This window comes from Poromitra crassiceps, assembly GCF_964638095.1.
Source record: "Poromitra crassiceps genome assembly, chromosome: 1".
NCBI classification, from domain to species: Eukaryota; Metazoa; Chordata; class Actinopteri; order Beryciformes; family Melamphaidae; genus Poromitra; species Poromitra crassiceps.
In genome coordinates, this window is record NC_139623.1 from 70,812,946 (window position 1) to 70,830,956 (window position 18,011).

General features: G+C 44.2%; 1 protein-coding gene across 2 annotated transcripts in view; it reads left to right on the forward strand.

Annotated features, from left to right (window-relative positions):
- Positions 1 to 226: 226 nt before the first annotated feature.
- LOC310786735 (serine/threonine-protein kinase TAO1-like) overlaps positions 227 to 18,011 on the forward strand; it is a 46,771-nt gene continuing 28,986 nt past the window's right edge. For both annotated transcript variants that reach the window (XM_083648010.1, XM_083648011.1), the window contains exons 1-8: positions 227 to 374; positions 1,726 to 1,797; positions 7,348 to 7,449; positions 7,930 to 7,975; positions 8,174 to 8,270; positions 9,340 to 9,453; positions 9,566 to 9,657; positions 17,880 to 17,973. In XM_083648010.1, coding sequence (XP_083504136.1) covers positions 240 to 374; positions 1,726 to 1,797; positions 7,348 to 7,449; positions 7,930 to 7,975; positions 8,174 to 8,270; positions 9,340 to 9,453; positions 9,566 to 9,657; positions 17,880 to 17,973 — 752 coding nt within the window. In that variant the 5' untranslated portion in view covers positions 227 to 239. The remainder of the gene's footprint in view (positions 375 to 1,725; positions 1,798 to 7,347; positions 7,450 to 7,929; positions 7,976 to 8,173; positions 8,271 to 9,339; positions 9,454 to 9,565; positions 9,658 to 17,879; positions 17,974 to 18,011) is intronic.

The window sequence follows — 18,011 nt, forward strand, 5'->3', positions numbered from 1 at the left end:
TTTTTTTTTTTTCTCTTCGACAAACTATTAGTCCAGTGAGACATCAAATTATTTTATGTTGTCTTTGCTGACTCCTCTCTCTCTCTCTACCGCCCCCCCCTCTCTCTCTGTACCCCCCATGTGCTGGTTCCTTAGGCCACTCCGTTCCTGCAGATGAATCTTCAGCTGCTCTGGCGTAGCTCAGCAACCAGATAGTCCCGCCCCCCTCCGGTGGGTGATAAGGGACTACATTAACCAGCATGCCCTCCTCCTCTGTAAGGGCAGGCAGCTTGAAGGATCCGGACGTGGCTGAGCTCTTCTTCAAAGAAGACCCAGAGAAGCTTTTCTCAGACCTCCGAGAGATCGGACATGGCAGCTTCGGCGCCGTCTACTTTGTACGGCGACTACATGTTCATATAGACAAATATATATAACATATAGACTACCGTACATGTTCATATAGACAAATATATACAGTATAACATATAGACTACATAGAGACTACATGTTCATATAGACAAATATATATAACATATAGACTACATGTTCATATAGACAAATATCTATAACATATAGACTACATAGAGACTACATGTTCATATAGACAAATATATATAACATATAGACTACATAGAGACTACATGTTCATATAGACAAATATATATAACATAGACTACATAGAGACTACATGTTCATATAGACAAATATATATAACATATAGACTACATAGAGACTACATGTTCATATAGACAAATATATATAACATATAGACTACATAGAGACTACATGTTCATATAGACAAATATATATAACATATAGACTACATGTTCATATAGACAAATATATATAACACATAGACTACATAGAGACTACATGTTCATATAGACAAATAAGTCTGTGTGCCTGCACCTGCAAAATATACACATAAAAGATATGTGAATGTGATCTGAATCTGACTTCATAAGCTGTGTTCACACCGAGATATTTATTTTTCGCTCTGTCGCTCGATTCAACCCTTTGGAATCGCTCTGTCGCTGTGTTTAAATCGCTGGTCAACAGGCACACGAATTGACGGACATCTGGGGGCTATAACGTTACGCAATGTCATGATGTTTGTCCACTACGAGCCACCGTAGTTGTTTACAAGCTAAGCCTATCCGCGTGCTCCTAACGCAAGCTCTATACCGGTAGTACAGACTTCACTTCATGTCAGCTGTCAGCCTGTCAATCAGCTGTCAATGCGGTTTGTTGCCACACAATAAACCAGCGGTTTGTTCCAAGCCAGTGTGATCCTTGACTCACTCTCACACGGCAGCCAATCAGCGTTGAACAGCGAGCGACTGATGCCAGCGTAATTTCCCTCGAGTTGGGATATTTCATCTCGGGCGACGAGCGTATTTTCGCCCTATCGCTCTGTCTCTGTCGCTCGGACGCCCAGCGATTTTTCTCCCGGGCGAATATACGCTCAATCGCTCGTTTGCATTGACTTTGTATGTAAACTCGATGCCAGCGAAAAACTTTAATAGGTTGGTGTGAACGCAGCTATAGTTGATCAGCAGCATTCTGTGCTTTATTATAAAGGGCCAGATTTGACATTGTTTCATTATTATAAACTGAAAGACATGTTATTTATTCTACCGTGCACGTGCATTCCTGATTCATTCGAGAAAGATATACAGAGGATCAAATGTCAAATGTATGTTAAGGTTGAGGTGTGTAGTAACATGTCCTTTCTGTGCTTCCCAGGCACGGGATGTGCGCACCAATGAGGTGGTGGCCATTAAGAAGATGTCTTACAATGGGAAACAGTCCAACGAGGTGAGATTGCAGTACCATGACAGCACATTATGATCAGACCATAACTATATTTGCCAGTGCAGATGACAGTTGTACAGGTGTTTTCTTTTCAAGAAATAATCAAGAAAGACATTTGGCTTGAAAATGCATCAAACCATAAATGTTGTGCGCCACTGCACCCCTCACTCACATCAACATAGCTGATCAATCCCTCCCAAAACACCCCCCCAAAAAAAGTAATGCATTTTTATGCACATCCAAAATACTCTTAAGTAGGAGCCGCACAAAAACATCTATCAAATGAAGCGAAGAGGAATGTCTGCTCAGTTTTTCAATGCTCCCAAAAAGTGACTTTATTCAAGCCAAAATCCGTGACCAGTTTCTCTGCTACGTACAAAAGCCTGACCCACAATCAGTTTGTCTCCAAGTGATTTAGCAGCAGGTTATCTGGGGCCAAACCACAGATCTGCTAGCCTCGTATCCAGGCCCAAATGAATCGCAGTTGTCAGCACTGGGCAGCATATCGTCGCTGTCGCGGCAGGACCTTGAATCTCCAAAACAGCAACTTTTCAGGAAGTAAAAAAAAAACCTGTTTGCTCTTAAAATACTGAACCAAACGTCGTCAAAGTTGGCACATGTCTTAATTATAGTTAGTTTCCCGCTGAATGTGTCATTACTTTATTAATATCTTACCTGGATAAGCTCAAATGATGTTGTTTATATTATCAGTCCAACTTGGAAGCACTCTCTCCCGGCCAGTCAGGCGGGAGAGAGTGGTATGCTCATGCACGAGCCCCAAGCTCCAGGCCGCGGGGGCGCGCGCAGCAGCAGCAGCAGCAGTGCCCCTCGCCTCTCATGGCCGAGACAGGGGCTTTGGCATTGGGATGAGAACAGTCTGACATAACGTAGCGTTAACGTTACTTTATTCTCATCAGAAAACACTCCGATTTGCATGTTAAAACAAGTTTGCAGCCTAGGAATAAATGGAAAACATTTTATTGATCTATTAACGTCGGAGGAAGCCAGGATGAGTCAAAACGATATGAGAAATACACAGCACGTCTGCCGTGTGACTTTTCCGGGTTTGCTGTCCTACGTGGGGGGGTACAGACGGAGGTAGGGGACAAATTTCGAGGTTTGACGGACAGATTGAGGGCGAATGGCGTTACGAGATTTACTCACAAGCTCGTTTTAATGCTTTTCCATTGGTTGCATTTGTTAAAAACCACACAGAGACGTGAAGGCTGACCAATGGCACTGATTTATGACAAAAAAGTGACATTCGAGGTCCTGGCACAACAGCGACGATATGGGTCTCGACGCAAGCCCATCTACTGGTGGTTATTCAGGACAGATCCTGTCCGGGATGCCTGATTGGCTGGTCGATGTAGGCGGCGGGACTGTAATCTAATGGCACGTTCACACCATACGCCGAAGCAATGCTCAAGCTAAGCTCAACCTACGCTGAACCTAAGCTCAACCTACGCTGAACCCACAAGTTTAATTTCAAAGTTTCGCCTTGTTAACAGGCGAAGTTTTGAAATGTGTTGGCCGGTTGTTGAGCTGCTTGCAGCTAAGGTTGACGTTAACAGTTGTTGGTGAAGGTACCCGGATGTAGCAGAGTATTGAAAGAGAGTATTGAAGGCCAAAGATGAAGCTTGTGCGTTTTGGACAACAGCACTCCCACCTTGATGTTGCAGTGGAACCACTGAGTGGAACAACCTATTAGAGAGTCAGTTCTGATCCATTTAAGGTCTGGCAGAATCGTCAAAGTTGTCCTGCTTTGCTACCACGATTGGTCAAAGAGTTCGATGATTGACAACAGACAGCAACCAATCGGTTGGGACTGAAAAATATACGTCACAGAATCTGTGACAGATAGGCTGGTGTCCAGACCCTAATGAGGGATCCATTGGGGCTGGTTACCAAGCTACGGGGGAAGGGGGGGCGGGGTGTCTGATTTAGAAGCTTTCAGTCATAATCCCACAGATGAAGACAAGAGAGAACTTGACTTAGGTCTCTTCAAATGGTTAAGGGTACTACCTACCAGCCACAAATAAAATGCTATCAGACAATAATTGTTTAGCGGGGGTGGCCAACCTGAGGCTATCGAGCCACATGTGGCTGTTTGCTCGTTCGTATGCGGCTCTTCAATTCACATCAAATTGTGTGTGTGATTTTAACACACTGCCTTTTACAGGCCATGCTTATGTATAGTGTGTGTGTTTTTAACACACTGCCTGTTACAGGCCATGCTTATGTATAGTGTGTGTGTTTTTAACACACTGCCTGTTACAGGCCATGCTTATGTATAGTGTGTGTGTTTTTAACACACTGCCTGTTACAGGCCATGCTTATGTATAGTGTGTGTGTTTTTAACACACTGCCTGTTACAGGCCATGCTTATGTATAGTGTGTGTGTGATTTTAACACACTGCCTGTTACAGGCCATGCTTATGTATAGTGTGTGTGATTTTAACACACTGCCTGTTACAGGCCATGCTTATGTATAGTGTGTGTGTGATTTTAACACACTGCCTGTTACAGGCCATGCTTATGTATAGCACTGCTTCAGTGTGAGAGCCAACCACTTCAAAGCAATCATATACCTTGGAAAGAGAGTCAGTTCTGAAAATTCTCAGAGACACTTACTCATATCAAGTGTCGTGGTACATTGCCTGTGCTGAAAAGCCAGGTTAGGGTTATGGTCAGGGGCGGACTGGGATCATAATTCAGGCCGGGCATTATCCAAGCAGGCCAGGCCGATATGAAAAATTTGGGCCCTTTGAAGCCCAATTTGGGTCGTTTGAAGCCCAATTTGGGCCGTTTGAAGCCAGATTTGGGCTGTTTGAAGCCTAATTTGGGCCGTTTGAAGCCCAATTTGGGTCGTTTGAAGCCAGATTTGGGCCGTTTGAAGCCCAATTTGGGCCGAGTCCAATTTTACAATGAGATGCACCCACTTTAACCCTGAAGTGCAATTATTACTTCAGACTAACTAATAAAGTAATAAAACCACTAGTAAACCAGTAGGCGGCGCCTGGCCTGCTGTTCACTGACTGCGGGCACAAAAAAAAAAAAAATTGCTGGCCACCGGGCATTTGCCCGACGTGCCCGATTATGCAGTCCACGCCTGGTTATGGTTTTGGGTTAAGGTTAAATAGCGAAAAAGTTAAATGTGACTTCCGGTTGACTTTGATGCCGGGACGTGAACCGCGGTCTCCGATGTGAAAGGTGAGTGTTTTACGCCTCCTAGTACGAACAGTGAATGAGAACAGCCTGTACATGATGTGGCTCTTTGCAGTACCACAGCTATTTTGTTGGTGACCCCTGGAGGGTAGGGGTGGGACGGTTCACAAAATCCACGGTTCGGTTCGTTCACGGTTTTGTGGTCACGGTTTCCGGTTCGGTTCGGTTTACGTCGTCGTTTTTAATACCGTAGAAATACCATATCAACATGATATAAGGCCCAATAATCCACCATTTACCGTAAAAAAATCTATTATGTCTTATATAGTCATGTAAAAACTTAAAGAATGAGGCAGTCTGACATTTTATACATTATTGTGACAGTCTACTCTTAGGTTAAAGCTAGGTAAGATTCTGGCATGCAAGAGGGGAGACATTGCTGGTTTCAACCTTATATTTACAGTCTATGGTTTCAACATGTTTTTCATTTATTTGCCAAACAACGTTATCTTTAACAAATGCTTATTTCACTGTCACTGAAATGGAGTGGAATTTTTGTGCATATTGTTGGGCACAAATACTGTGAACAACTGACTGAAATAAAAATCTAGATTTATCAATTGTGGTTCTAAATAAAAAGTAAAAATGGCTCTTAAAGCTCTGATCAATTTAGTGCACACAAAATAATTTAGAAAACTATTTTTATAACCACATTATACCAACATAAAGTGAAGCATAAGCTTTACCAACACTAGACTTCGTCTCCTTTGTTTTTAAAACCAACACAAATACAATGTCAACATGTTTCAACTCCCTGAAGTTCTTAATGGAAAGATCAGTTTTCCACTTGAAAAATTCCACTTGCTTCTGTCAGTGCTTCAGAGATGCTCGCTTGTATGGCTCTCATACAGGGGGCGGGTCTGTAAAACAGAGCTTTTCATCTCCCACTCTGAGGTAATGTGATGGACAGTTACAGTCAGGAAACTTTCTGTAGCCCTGGAGGTCCATCCATCGGTAGTAAGAGCTACACAGGCTGCGCCAGACAACTCTTTCACAAGTCCTCTTCTTGTCTCTTCATAAAGTGCGGGGATTACCGTGTTGGTAAAGTGTTTTCGGCAGGGGATGGTGTAGCGTGGCTCAAGCACTTTTAACATACGCTGAAATCCCACACCCTCCACCACAGCATAAGGCTGCATATCTTTGGCTATGAAACACCCCAATGCTTTGGTTATGGCCTTTGCCTTGTCGGACTTCTCATGCAAACGTTGTTTAAAAGCTTCGGGGAGTAGAAGTTGTTCCGTACCTCTCCTCTTTGTGCTGCCGATTGACACGCTAACGTGATGTCTCCGCATATGAGCTAACATGTTGGAGGTGTTGCCAGCAGCGTAAACAAGACGTGTTGCACAGTGCTTGCACACAGTCGCACTTTTATCCACCACTTTCTTGCCGTCATCATAGGTCACACTAAATCCAAAGTGCTCCCATACTGCAGACCGATACAATCCCGCTGGTGCATCTTCTATCTCTGAGGTAACGTTAATATTGTTGTTTTCTCCACTCGCCATCTTGACTGACTGATCGGCTAAACTTTTTCTTCTTCGTATGATAATTGGCGGTTTGCAACGGCTGCAACTGCATTCCGCCACCTTGTGGGCAGGAGTGTCCCTGCTACTACACTCCATTCATTTCAATGAAAAACAGAAAAAGTTGCGCATATGAACGGCGGCACACACGTGATCCGAACCGAACCAGTAGTACCGAACGGTTCGGGTTTTTTTCATGAACCGTCACACCCCTACTGGAGGGTGAGCGCTCAAAGCTTTCTTCTTACAATGATATTTGTATTGTTAGTTTATTTGTATTGTTTAGGCAGCAGTCCACTCAAACACACAGATGTTTATTTGTATTGTTAGTTTGTTTGTATTGTTTAAGCAGCAGTCCACTCAAACACACACATGTTTCAGGCCGATGTCTTCCTCAGCTTGTTCCACAGATGGTAGCTTTGTGCTATGCAACAACACATCATGTGCTGTGCTGAGCTGAACACACACACACACACACACACACACACACACACACACACACACACACACACACACACACACACACAGCATCTCACAGTCCCAAGGTCACTCCTCTGTGTGCACACTTTCATTCATCTTCTCAGATGCAGGCTACTCTGTTCATGATTTCAGATTAGCCATAATCAGATTATAAATAATCTGTGAGTGAGGAGAACCCTATGCTTATTTACACTGAAAGACAATCCCCTTCACACACGCACACACACACACACACACACACACACACACACACACACACACACACACACACACACATTGATGGATAGAGCTAGAGTTGTTGAAGTCCCTTCTATCCCCACAGAAATGGCAGGATATTATAAAGGAGGTGAAGTTTCTCCAGAGGATCCGGCATCCAAACAGTATAGAATATAAAGGCTGTTACCTCCGTGAACACACAGCATGGGTAAGGCGCCTGTTTGCACACATACTTGCAAGGTACATCTCATAATGGAATATGTATGTATGCGTGTATGTTATATATTTATTTATTAGGGGTGTCACGATACACGCAGTTTACGATACACGATATTGGGTTCACAATAACGATACGATACGATATTTTAATAATATTTTTTTGCGATCGATTTGTAAGTTGAGGGGGCATCCTCCACGCTAATTTGAGTAATTTCACGATTTTCATCCTCCGTGTCTGTAACATCCCTCGTCTGTGCAAACAAAGCAATGAAAAGGAGAGTGAGCATGCAATCAGATGCAGATCAGTGCCACCATGTTCCGCTTCTTTTTCTCACGATATGAGATTTCATCTCAACGATACATATTGTCACCTTTTGATATCGCGATATATTGTGGGACGATATATTGTGACATCCCTATTATTTATACACACTATACTGTACACATGGCTCTGTTGGTCTCTGTGCAGCTGGTGATGGAGTACTGTCTGGGCTCAGCCTCCGATCTTCTGGAAGGTGAGCAAGAAGATGGTTTCTTTGCTCTCCATGTTTCAGACACTGGTTGCAACAGGTGGTGTGTTTTTCAAGGTTTGACTAGCTTGGCTCACAGTTCATCACAGACAGGCATGAATAGGGAAAAGTGGAAGTTGATGTGTGCATTGATTAGCAGGTGTTGATACTTGCTCAAAATCTTTTTTTTTTCCCCTCCTGTAGTTCATAAAAAACCCCTGCAAGAAATGGAAATCGCTGCCATTACCCATGGTGCTTTGCAGGGGCTAGCCTACCTTCATTCCCACAACATGATCCACAGGTGAGTGATTTTAAATTTGCTTCCTTTCTCTGCATTGTGTATTTCTAAAGCCCATGGCACACCAATCGGACATTCTCCAACAAACACGAACGAACACGAACACACGTAGATGTTCGTTTGGTGTGCCATAGCTGTCTGTCCTTGTCTGTTCATGTTCGGCGATGTTCGGTGATGTTCGCCCGGATTCAACATGTTCAATCCGTGCTTGTTCGGTGTTCGCGGTTGTCTGGTCAGTTCACCATGTTTTCAGTCGCGTATCCATGGAAACGGAGCTCGCGCACACGCGCGCACACTCAGTACTAGCTAGCAGTAAACTTCTGGCTGTTAGCCTACGTTAGCCTACTCAGTTAGCCTACTCACCTGTTGCCGAAAACCTCAAAGTGACCATCAGTCGCTCCCCTGGAGAGATGCAGTCCCTGTAATTTGTATTTTCACGGCTTATAAGTGGTGTAACCTTTTCCAACAGCCTGGTGTACTGCTCTGGTGCGAATCGAGAGAAGTTTACAAAACCAGATCTGTTTTCGTTTTCCAGCTCACGGCAAAGATGATACGCTCCCTTGTGTTGTCTTCTCAATAACCAATGCCGACTCCATAGTTTCCTCTGGTGTTTTCTGCGTGTTTGAAGACGTTTTGCCAATTTTAAACACAATATTCCAATGAGTGTCTCTAAATGACCGTATATTATGTCCTCTTCACTCTCCATTTCATGGTCAAATGTTTTAGCATTAAATGTGTCTTGTCAGCATCAGCAGTGTAGGTCGAAGTAAACATGGAAGTTATTTGGTCAGCTTCTTCTTCTTTGGTGTTTTACGGCAGTTGGCATAGTTATTGTTGCATTACCACCACCATTTGGCTGAAATTAGAACAACTGTTGTGCTGAATATGTTTGGTCGGTGTGCCATGCTTTCAAACAATCTCCAACATCTGCCAACATTCACAGACAATTGTCTGTTGGTGTTTGTTGGAGAATGTTTGATTGGTGTGCCATGGGCTTTATTAATGAAGCAGTAGAGATCGTAATCTTTCCCCTCTCTCTCTCTCTCTCTCTCTCTCTCTCTCTCTCTCTCAGGGATGTGAAAGCTGGGAACATCTTGCTGACTGAGCCAGGTCAGGTCAAACTGGCAGACTTTGGCTCTGCCTCCATTGCCTCACCTGCCAACTCGTTTGTGGGAACACCATATTGGTGAGTAAACACTGACACTATACACAATGACACCGTTTTACACACTTACACAATTTCCCTGCGTCGTATCATCACCTGTTGATTTGTCTGTTTTTCTACCCCCTCTGTCCAGGATGGCCCCTGAGGTTATTCTGGCTATGGACGAGGGCCAGTATGATGGGAAAGTGGATGTCTGGTCCTTAGGGATCACCTGTATAGAATTAGGTAGGTAGGTAGGTAGGTGTGTGTGTGTGTAGCTGCTTTCACACATGTTTGGAATTCAGGAGTTATCTAGAGGCCATGCGGATGGCTGTCATGTGTGAATGTGTGCATGTGGCTCATGCGCGCTCCCGCGGAGCCTCCTCCTATCCGGAGGGAAGTGTAGCCCCAGCCGTAGTCGCAGGAGCGGATTGTCCCCCCCCCCCCCCCCTCCAGAGCTCCGTGAAGTAGTCAGCTCGTGCGTGCATGAGGACAGAGACATCGTGACAGATTATTATTATATAAATAGTCGATGTGAATGAGCGAGCAAAAAACACATCATGCCATTTGGTTTCCAAATGAAGCTCAAAACTGCTCCGTGTGCGACAGCCAACATGTTGCTGGATTGCTGGATTGAAAGGCTCATGGCTCTGATCTGATTTCATGTCTGCTTCGCACAGCACACACATTTAATAAGCATTTTTGGACGCGAGGGTCGTCCCGCTTCCCAGTATTGGACATCGCTAGGTAGGGTATCTGGATCTGGTTGCGCTCATGTCTTTGATTTAATGTTTACACAGCGTTTGTGAAGATTCAATGGCAGAACCGCAAATTCCAAGTAGCGTCAAGTCAGGCAGTATAAAACGAAAACTTCCGGGTATAACCTTCGCAATAATGGCAATTAAATAAAGTAAATGCACGTGTAATGTTTTTTTGTGTGTGTTTCGAAAGATACAGAACGGAGATAAACTGGAAGAATATCTGCTCCCTTCCAAAAGTCAATTTTAACCCGTAGTGAGTCGACATTCTGATTTTTTGTTACTAAGTAATACAACATTTATTTTATTTTGAAGGTAAAAACGTCTAGCTTCCTGTATTCTGTATAATTCTAGTAGGTTTGATGCATTTTAGGACTGAACATAGCAAAGACCTGTTTTGTTTGTAGTGCTTTGGACTCGAGGAAATCGATACATCTGGGCGTGAGTTGTAGGGTTGTTTAATTAATTACTTACTAACGTTATGCGCAAACGATTATATGCCGTGAACGTTAGGCAGTTATCGCCCATTATGTATTTTTTGTTTTCACAACTCCCCATTGTGTGGTCATGCTCAAATTCCCCCACCCCCGCGCCCGCCCCCTCTCTACTTTACAAACTCTGCGGAGGTGCTACTCATGTGAGAATGCAACATGCCTCATGTGTGAAAGGGTACACTTCACGTATCATCCGGGGCAGGCTCAGTGGGGAGCAACCCTCACCTGATCCGGAGTTCATGTGTGAAAATAGCTTGTGTGTGTGTGTGTGTGTGATGCTTCTCTCTTAAACGCAGCTACGAGCAAGATTTTCGATTGTTATTAAACAGTATAATTATAATATTGATGCATCACATCTTACCTATAATAGTAGCTGAGACCAAAGCCGTGTGAATCGGAGATTGCTCTCTTGATGATTATAGAGTCTGTGTCTGTCTACCGGCGGTAGACCCGGAAGTGAAACGAAACGGTTTACGGCAGCTGCCTGCCTTCAACCGTTTTGCTCTGCCTAGCAACAGACCATAAACACGGAGAACGCCATGCAGGGGCTTGCTACTCTCGCGAACATCTCTCGTTATATTCTAACAGTTTGTTTGGAAGTAATTTTGTTATTTTGTGGTTATGGCCGAAGTGGCTGCCGCAAACCGTTTCATTTCACTTCCTGATCTGCCCTGGCCGCAGACAGACTAATCGTCAAGACAACACTGGCCGATTCACTCGGGGTTCATGCGAGACTACTCGGCGTTGGTCTCGTCTACTATTAGAGGTAAGATGTGATGCATCGATATTAAATTTAGACTGTTTAATAACAATCGAAAATCTTGCTCGTAGCTGCTTTAAAACATAATTCTAGTAGTAAGTATAATTATAATGATTGAGTGTAAACTAGGGATGTTGACGGTTTACCGTTAACCGTTTAACCGCAGACAACGTCATTGGTCGGTTAAGCATGTCGGTCAAACGGTTAATTTAGTAGTTACTGTAGCAGCATTATATAGGAATTAAAAGCTCCTGCCACTGCCAGAACAACATTCATTTAGAGAAAGGCTTTTCCAAATGTTTGAGAGAAAAGCAGTGTGCATTGTCAGCACTGACTTCTCTCTTACCGCTTTCAGACAGACACGGTTCTGGTTCTGGCTCTGGCTCCGTTCTGGAGTCTCAGAACCTTGGTGCTTTCTGGCGAACCAGCCCGTGTTCACACCAGTTTAAGCGGAACCAAAGTGGGAGGACATTATTCGGTAGTCCTTCTTCAGTTTTTTAAGTTTATTAATTATTTGGTCTGGCGTTCGAGTGAACCCAGCCTTGGACATCTCTTCCACAAGTTCGGCATACGACTTGCTCTTTCTTGTACTACTTTCTAGCTTTTCTTGAGATTCGGTAGATGCCCAAATCGCCACTAAACATTTGGTTTCCTCAGCAGACCACTGCAAATAATTTTTCTCCATGTTGTCACTGCCTTCTTCTCCTTCCTGCTCGTTTTCACAGCCTAGAATGAGACACGCCCACTGATGATGTCACCGTTCCCAAGGAAAACCAACTATTTTTGGGGCCCTTTGAGAACCAACTTTTCAGGTTCCGAACCAATTATTTTTTCGGTCTGAACTAGGGATGTCGACGGTTAACCGTTAACCATTTAACCGCCGACAACGTCATTGGTCGGTTAAGCATGTCGGTCAAACGGTTAATTTGCATATTAAATTGGCATACAACGTGTTGCCAATATGGTGTTTTTTTTTTCTCCTTCGCGGTAAGCAACAATGTTAACGTAGCCTAAGTAGTTACTGTAGCAGCATTATATAGGAATGAAAAGCTCCTGCCACTGCCAGAACAACATTCATTTAGAGAAAGGCTTTTCCAAATGCAAAAGCAGTGTGCATTGTCAGCACTGACTGTCTCTCTCACTGTCCGCCTCTCCCCCCGCGTGCGAGATGTGCTGATGTGTTCTGTGATAAACTCAGCTCTACACATGCGCCACACCCCCGCCTCCCCTCTGCTTTGACCAGACGGGAGAAGACGCCCCCTGCCCTGTACAGACTACAGCGAGCCAGTCAGTCATGCTCCTTCTGTGTTCCAGCCGCTGTCATGAAACCATGAGGTTACTTTCAATGACGCGTTTCAAAACAAGCTGCGTCTTCCACATCGATTCACTGAGGAATCCACACTTTTACCGTAAATTGAGTTCTCTCCGGGTCTGTCTGTCTCTCAGGTGTAATAATCCCACAACGATTACAGCAAGAGTGAGAATGCTCTTCTAAACACATCGGCTATTAATATATAATTATTTCTCTGCATCTCATATTAGATCGGTAAAAAGTTTGGACAGACTGCTTCATTTGTTCATCCTCCCGAGTCTCGCAGTGCTGACAGCTGTCAGCGTGCGGACTTGCTGCACTCGTCATGTCGTGCAGCCAGACACAGAGAGCATAATAGCCACCTACAGCCCTTGTCACAGATAAAGAGAGAGAGGGAGAAGCGTGGAGAGAGAAGCAAACAATTTTTTGCAGATCTCAAAAGCAGGTAAACCACTGTTGAATTAGTGAGAATGTCAGAAGGAGGAGAGAGCAATAAGCGCTTCGTCAGTGCGCCCCGCAGCGTGGAGGCTTGGGGCGGTGTCGTGATGTGATCTTCAAAGTGGAAATTCGTTCAATTAGCGACACGTTTCGTTCTGAGCTTTTTTTTTTTTGTTTCTGCTCGTTTTATTAGACTATTTCCGACACATGCAGTAAGATAATTCATTTAAGAATTGTGAGCGTGAGTATGGGTTTTTTCCCTCCGTATTTCCCCCTTCTGCAATGCGTGCAGCTCCTATCATAGCCTATCTGAGGAATGTTTTTGTTTAGATGGAGGATTAACTTGTCTTCTCGTTTTGTTAATGTGTTTTTTTCTGCTTGTAGATGTAAAAATAAACGCTTTATCATGAAAAAAATCAAGCATTTGTTGTGGGAATGGTTTAATGGGGCACAGACAGTCAAATAGCGCATTTTAATCTTCTCGGTTAACCGACAGTTGTCGGCTAATGAGGGTCGGTTGTCGGTCAAGAAAAATTATGATTTTCGACATCCCTAGTCTGAACGCCCCGGGCCGGTTCAAATTTGGGTTCGGGAACCGGCACGGAGCCCTGCCGGTGTGAAAGCTGTCTCTCTCACTGTCCGCCTCTCCCCCCGCGTGCGAGATGTGCTCTGTGATAAACTTGCGTCAGTCAGATGATCGCTCGTCGTTTCAAGCAACGGGCGTCTTCCACATGGATTCTACTGAAGAATATCTTCAGTTTAAATAACGCGAGTCATTTCTCTGCCAAAGTCGACTGTGTGTATGAGAGAGCGGAATGGACCGAGAGCTCCACACATGCGCCACACCCCCGCCCCCCCTCTGCTTTGACCAGACTGGAGAAGATGCTGCTCTGCTCTGTGTTCCAGCCGCTGTCATGAAACCGTGAGGTTACTTTAACTTGCGTGTTTCAAGCGCTTTCAAGCCACAAGCTGCGTCGCCGTCTTCCACATGGATTCTACTGAGGAGTCCACACTCTCACGTAGCGTAAATTGAGTTTTCTCCGGGTCTGTCTGTCTCTCAGGTGTAATAATCCCACAACGATACACTCTGAGGCTGCTGTGCTGATCTCTCTTTCCGTCTCCGTGTGTCTCTGTGCTCCGTCTGGACCCCGAGCCGGGAGCAAAATTAAATATCACTATTGTAGACATTATGACATGATCAGACATAAGATTCATGTCAAATTCAAGTGGATTTGGTCGTGTAGGAAGGAGGCAATGCAGTCCGGACTCGCACACCGATAATGGTCTCAAAAATGCAGTCTGAAACCCCATGGAGCGCTGGAAAGAAAGGCACGCGCCACTCAATTAATATTTCACGTCTTTAAAAAAAAAATGAACCGATGGTTAACCGATTAAGGGTGTCGGTTAGTCGAAAGTAAAATTAACCGAAAATCCACATCCCTAGTGTAAACTTGGTATTACGTTACTAAGCGGTTAATTTCAAGCTAGGTGTGACATAAGGTTATAAGTAGGGATGCACACAATTAATCGAAACTCGATTAATAGCTTGTTAAGGATTTACTCGAGCAAAGAAAAATTACTCGATCAAAACAAAACATAAAAGCAACGTGCATTAAATGGTGTTTTCAAATCATTTTTCAATGATCCTCCAGAGGGCGCAATGATATCACTGTAACAAGACTGTTCAGCGTGTATGCAAGGCTCTGTGTTTGTCCCCTCGAGAGTTGCCGTACAATAGGAAGTGGGGGACTTTGTTGGTGACCACAGAGCCGGTGTGTGCTTAGTGCTAACGCTAGGAGCTAACTGAGAATGAATGTGGAAATGTGTTATAACGTTACAGCCTGACTCTCATTTATTGTTTTAACAAAGTGTAAGTAATAGGCGGACCCGGACACTCGGCTACATCACTATAGCCCTTTTCAGACAAGTCATAAGATGCTGTTCAAGTAGAACAGTGTTCATTGGGATAAATTGGCTCGCCTGGAGTCTCACCTGGACTGCGAGCAGAAAAAATAAACAATTTGCGTGGGTAAGTGAGCCCCTGCGGCCGCGGCGGGGATTCTGGGCAAATGTTGACATGTCTAAAAAGTTAGGCCTCCACGTTTTTATGCGTTTCATAGCGTAGGCTATGCTATGCAATGCTGTGAGAAATATACAATACGTTGCTGCTGCATAAATAAACGTTTTATTGAGGAAAAAACGCATTTGGTATGGTTTGGAAAATTTTGTATTTTTAATTACAATTAATCGATTGATTGTTAACGTTACCAATGATCGAGTTTGGAATTTGCGGAAAATGTGCATCCCTAGTTATAAGGAATGAAATGAATACAAATTAATATGTAAAATGTAAAACAACAATCTAATATACAGCATGCATTGCAAACTGATTGGGGGAAATGGGCTATAAAACTCTTAATGATCCTGGAATTCTTTCTGGCATAATTCGCTACAAATCAAAATAAGTGGGGACATATACAAAAGATGCAGGTCCTGGTGCACTTGGACAATTCTGATTGGGCAATATGGACCCATAGTGTTCTCCAGGGCTTCTGTTGGCATTGCACTCGCTTGCCCCCCGAAGTGTCCAAATGTCATCACAAAGGGTCTCAGCTATCGTGTGAACTGTGTAGCTCTCATACTGACTGTTGTGTTGTTGTCCCTGTGTTCTGTGTAGCTCTCATACTGACTGTTGTGTTGTTGTCCCTGTGTTCTGTGTAGCTCTTATACTGACTGTTGTGTTGTTGTCCCTGTGTTCTGTGTAGCTCTCATACTGACTGTTGTGTTGTTGTCCCTGTGTTCTGTGTAGCTCTCATACTGACTGTTGTGTTGTTGTCCCTGTGTTCTCTGTAGCTCTCATACTGACTGTTGTGTTGTTGTCCCTGTGTTCTGTGTAGCTCTTATACTGACTGTTGTGTTGTTGTCCCTGTGTTCTGTGTAGCTCTTATACTGACTGTTGTGTTGTTGTCCCTGTGTTCTCAGCTCTTATACTGACTGTTGTGTTGTTGTCCCTGTGTTCTGTGTAGCTCTTATACTGACTGTTGTGTTGTTGTCCCTGTGTTCTGTGTAGCTCTTATACTGACTGTTGTGTTGTTGTCCCTGTGTTCTGTGTAGCTCTCATACTGACTGTTGTGTTGTTGTCCCTGTGTTCTGTGTAGCTCTCATACTGACTGTTGTGTTGTTGTCCCTGTGTTCTCTGTAGCTCTCATACTGACTGTTGTGTTGTTGTCCCTGTGTTCTGTGTAGCTCTCATACTGACTGTTGTGTTGTTGTCCCTGTGTTCTGTGTAGCTCTGATACTGACTGTTGTGTTGTTGTCCCTGTGTTCTGTGTAGCTCTCATACTGACTGTTGTGTTGTTGTCCCTGTGTTCTGTGTAGCTCTCATACTGACTGTTGTGTTGTTGTCCCTGTGTTCTGTGTAGCTCTCATACTGACTGTTGTGTTGTTGTCCCTGTGTTCTGTGTAGCTCTCATACTGACTGTTGTGTTGTTGTCCCTGTGTTCTGTGTAGCTCTCATACTGACTGTTGTGTTGTTGTCCCTGTGTTCTGTGTAGCTCTCATACTGACTGTTGTGTTGTTGTCCCTGTGTTCTGTGTAGCTCTCATACTGACTGTTGTGTTGTTGTCCCTGTGTTCTCTGTAGCTCTCATACTGACTGTTGTGTTGTTGTTCCTGTGTTCTGTGTAGCTCTTATACTGACTACTGTGTTGTTGTCCCTGTGTTCTCTGTAGCTCTCATACTGACTGTTGTGTTGTTGTCCCTGTGTTCTCTGTAGCTCTCATACTGACTGTTGTGTTGTTGTCCCTGTGTTCTGTGTAGCTCTTATACTGACTGTTGTGTTGTTGTCCCTGTGTAGCTCTCATACTGACTGTTGTGTTGTTGTCCCTGTGTTCTGTGTAGCTCTCATACTGACTGTTGTGTTGTTGTCCCTGTGTTCTCTGTAGCTCTCATACTGACTGTTGTGTTGTTGTCCCTGTGTTCTGTGTAGCTCTTATACTGACTGTTGTGTTGTTGTCCCTGTGTAGCTCTTATACTGACTGTTGTGTTGTTGTCCCTGTGTTCTCAGCTCTCATACTGACTGTTGTGTTGTTGTCCCTGTGTTCTCAGCTCTCATACTGACTGTTGTGTTGTTGTCCCTGTGTTCTGTGTAGCTCTTATACTGACTGTTGTGTTGTTGTCCCTGTGTTCTCAGCTCTCATACTGACTGTTGTGTTGTTGTCCCTGTGTTCTGTGTAGCTCTCATACTGACTGTTGTGTTGTTGTTCCTGTGTTCTGTGTAGCTCTCATACTGACTGTTGTGTTGTTGTCCCTGTGTTCTGTGTAGCTCTCATACTGACTGTTGTGTTGTTGTCCCTGTGTTCTGTGTAGCTCTTATACTGACTGTTGTGTTGTTGTCCCTGTGTTCTCAGCTCTCATACTGACTGTTGTGTTGTTGTCCCTGTGTTCTGTGTAGCTCTCATACTGACTGTTGTGTTGTGTCCCTGTGTTCTGTGTAGCTTTCATACTGACTGTTGTGTTGTTGTCCCTGTGTTCTCAGCTCTTATACTGACTGTTGTGTTGTTGTCCCTGTGTTCTGTGTAGCTCTCATACTGACTGTTGTGTTGTTGTCCCTGTGTTCTCAGCTCTTATACTGACTGTTGTGTTGTTGTCCCTGTGTTCTGTGTAGCTCTCATACTGACTGTTGTGTTGTTGTCCCTGTGTTCTCAGCGGAGAGGAAGCCTCCCCTGTTCAACATGAATGCGATGAGTGCCTTATACCACATAGCGCAGAATGAGAGCCCCACACTGCAGTCCAATGAATGGTGAGACACACACACACACACACACACACACACACACA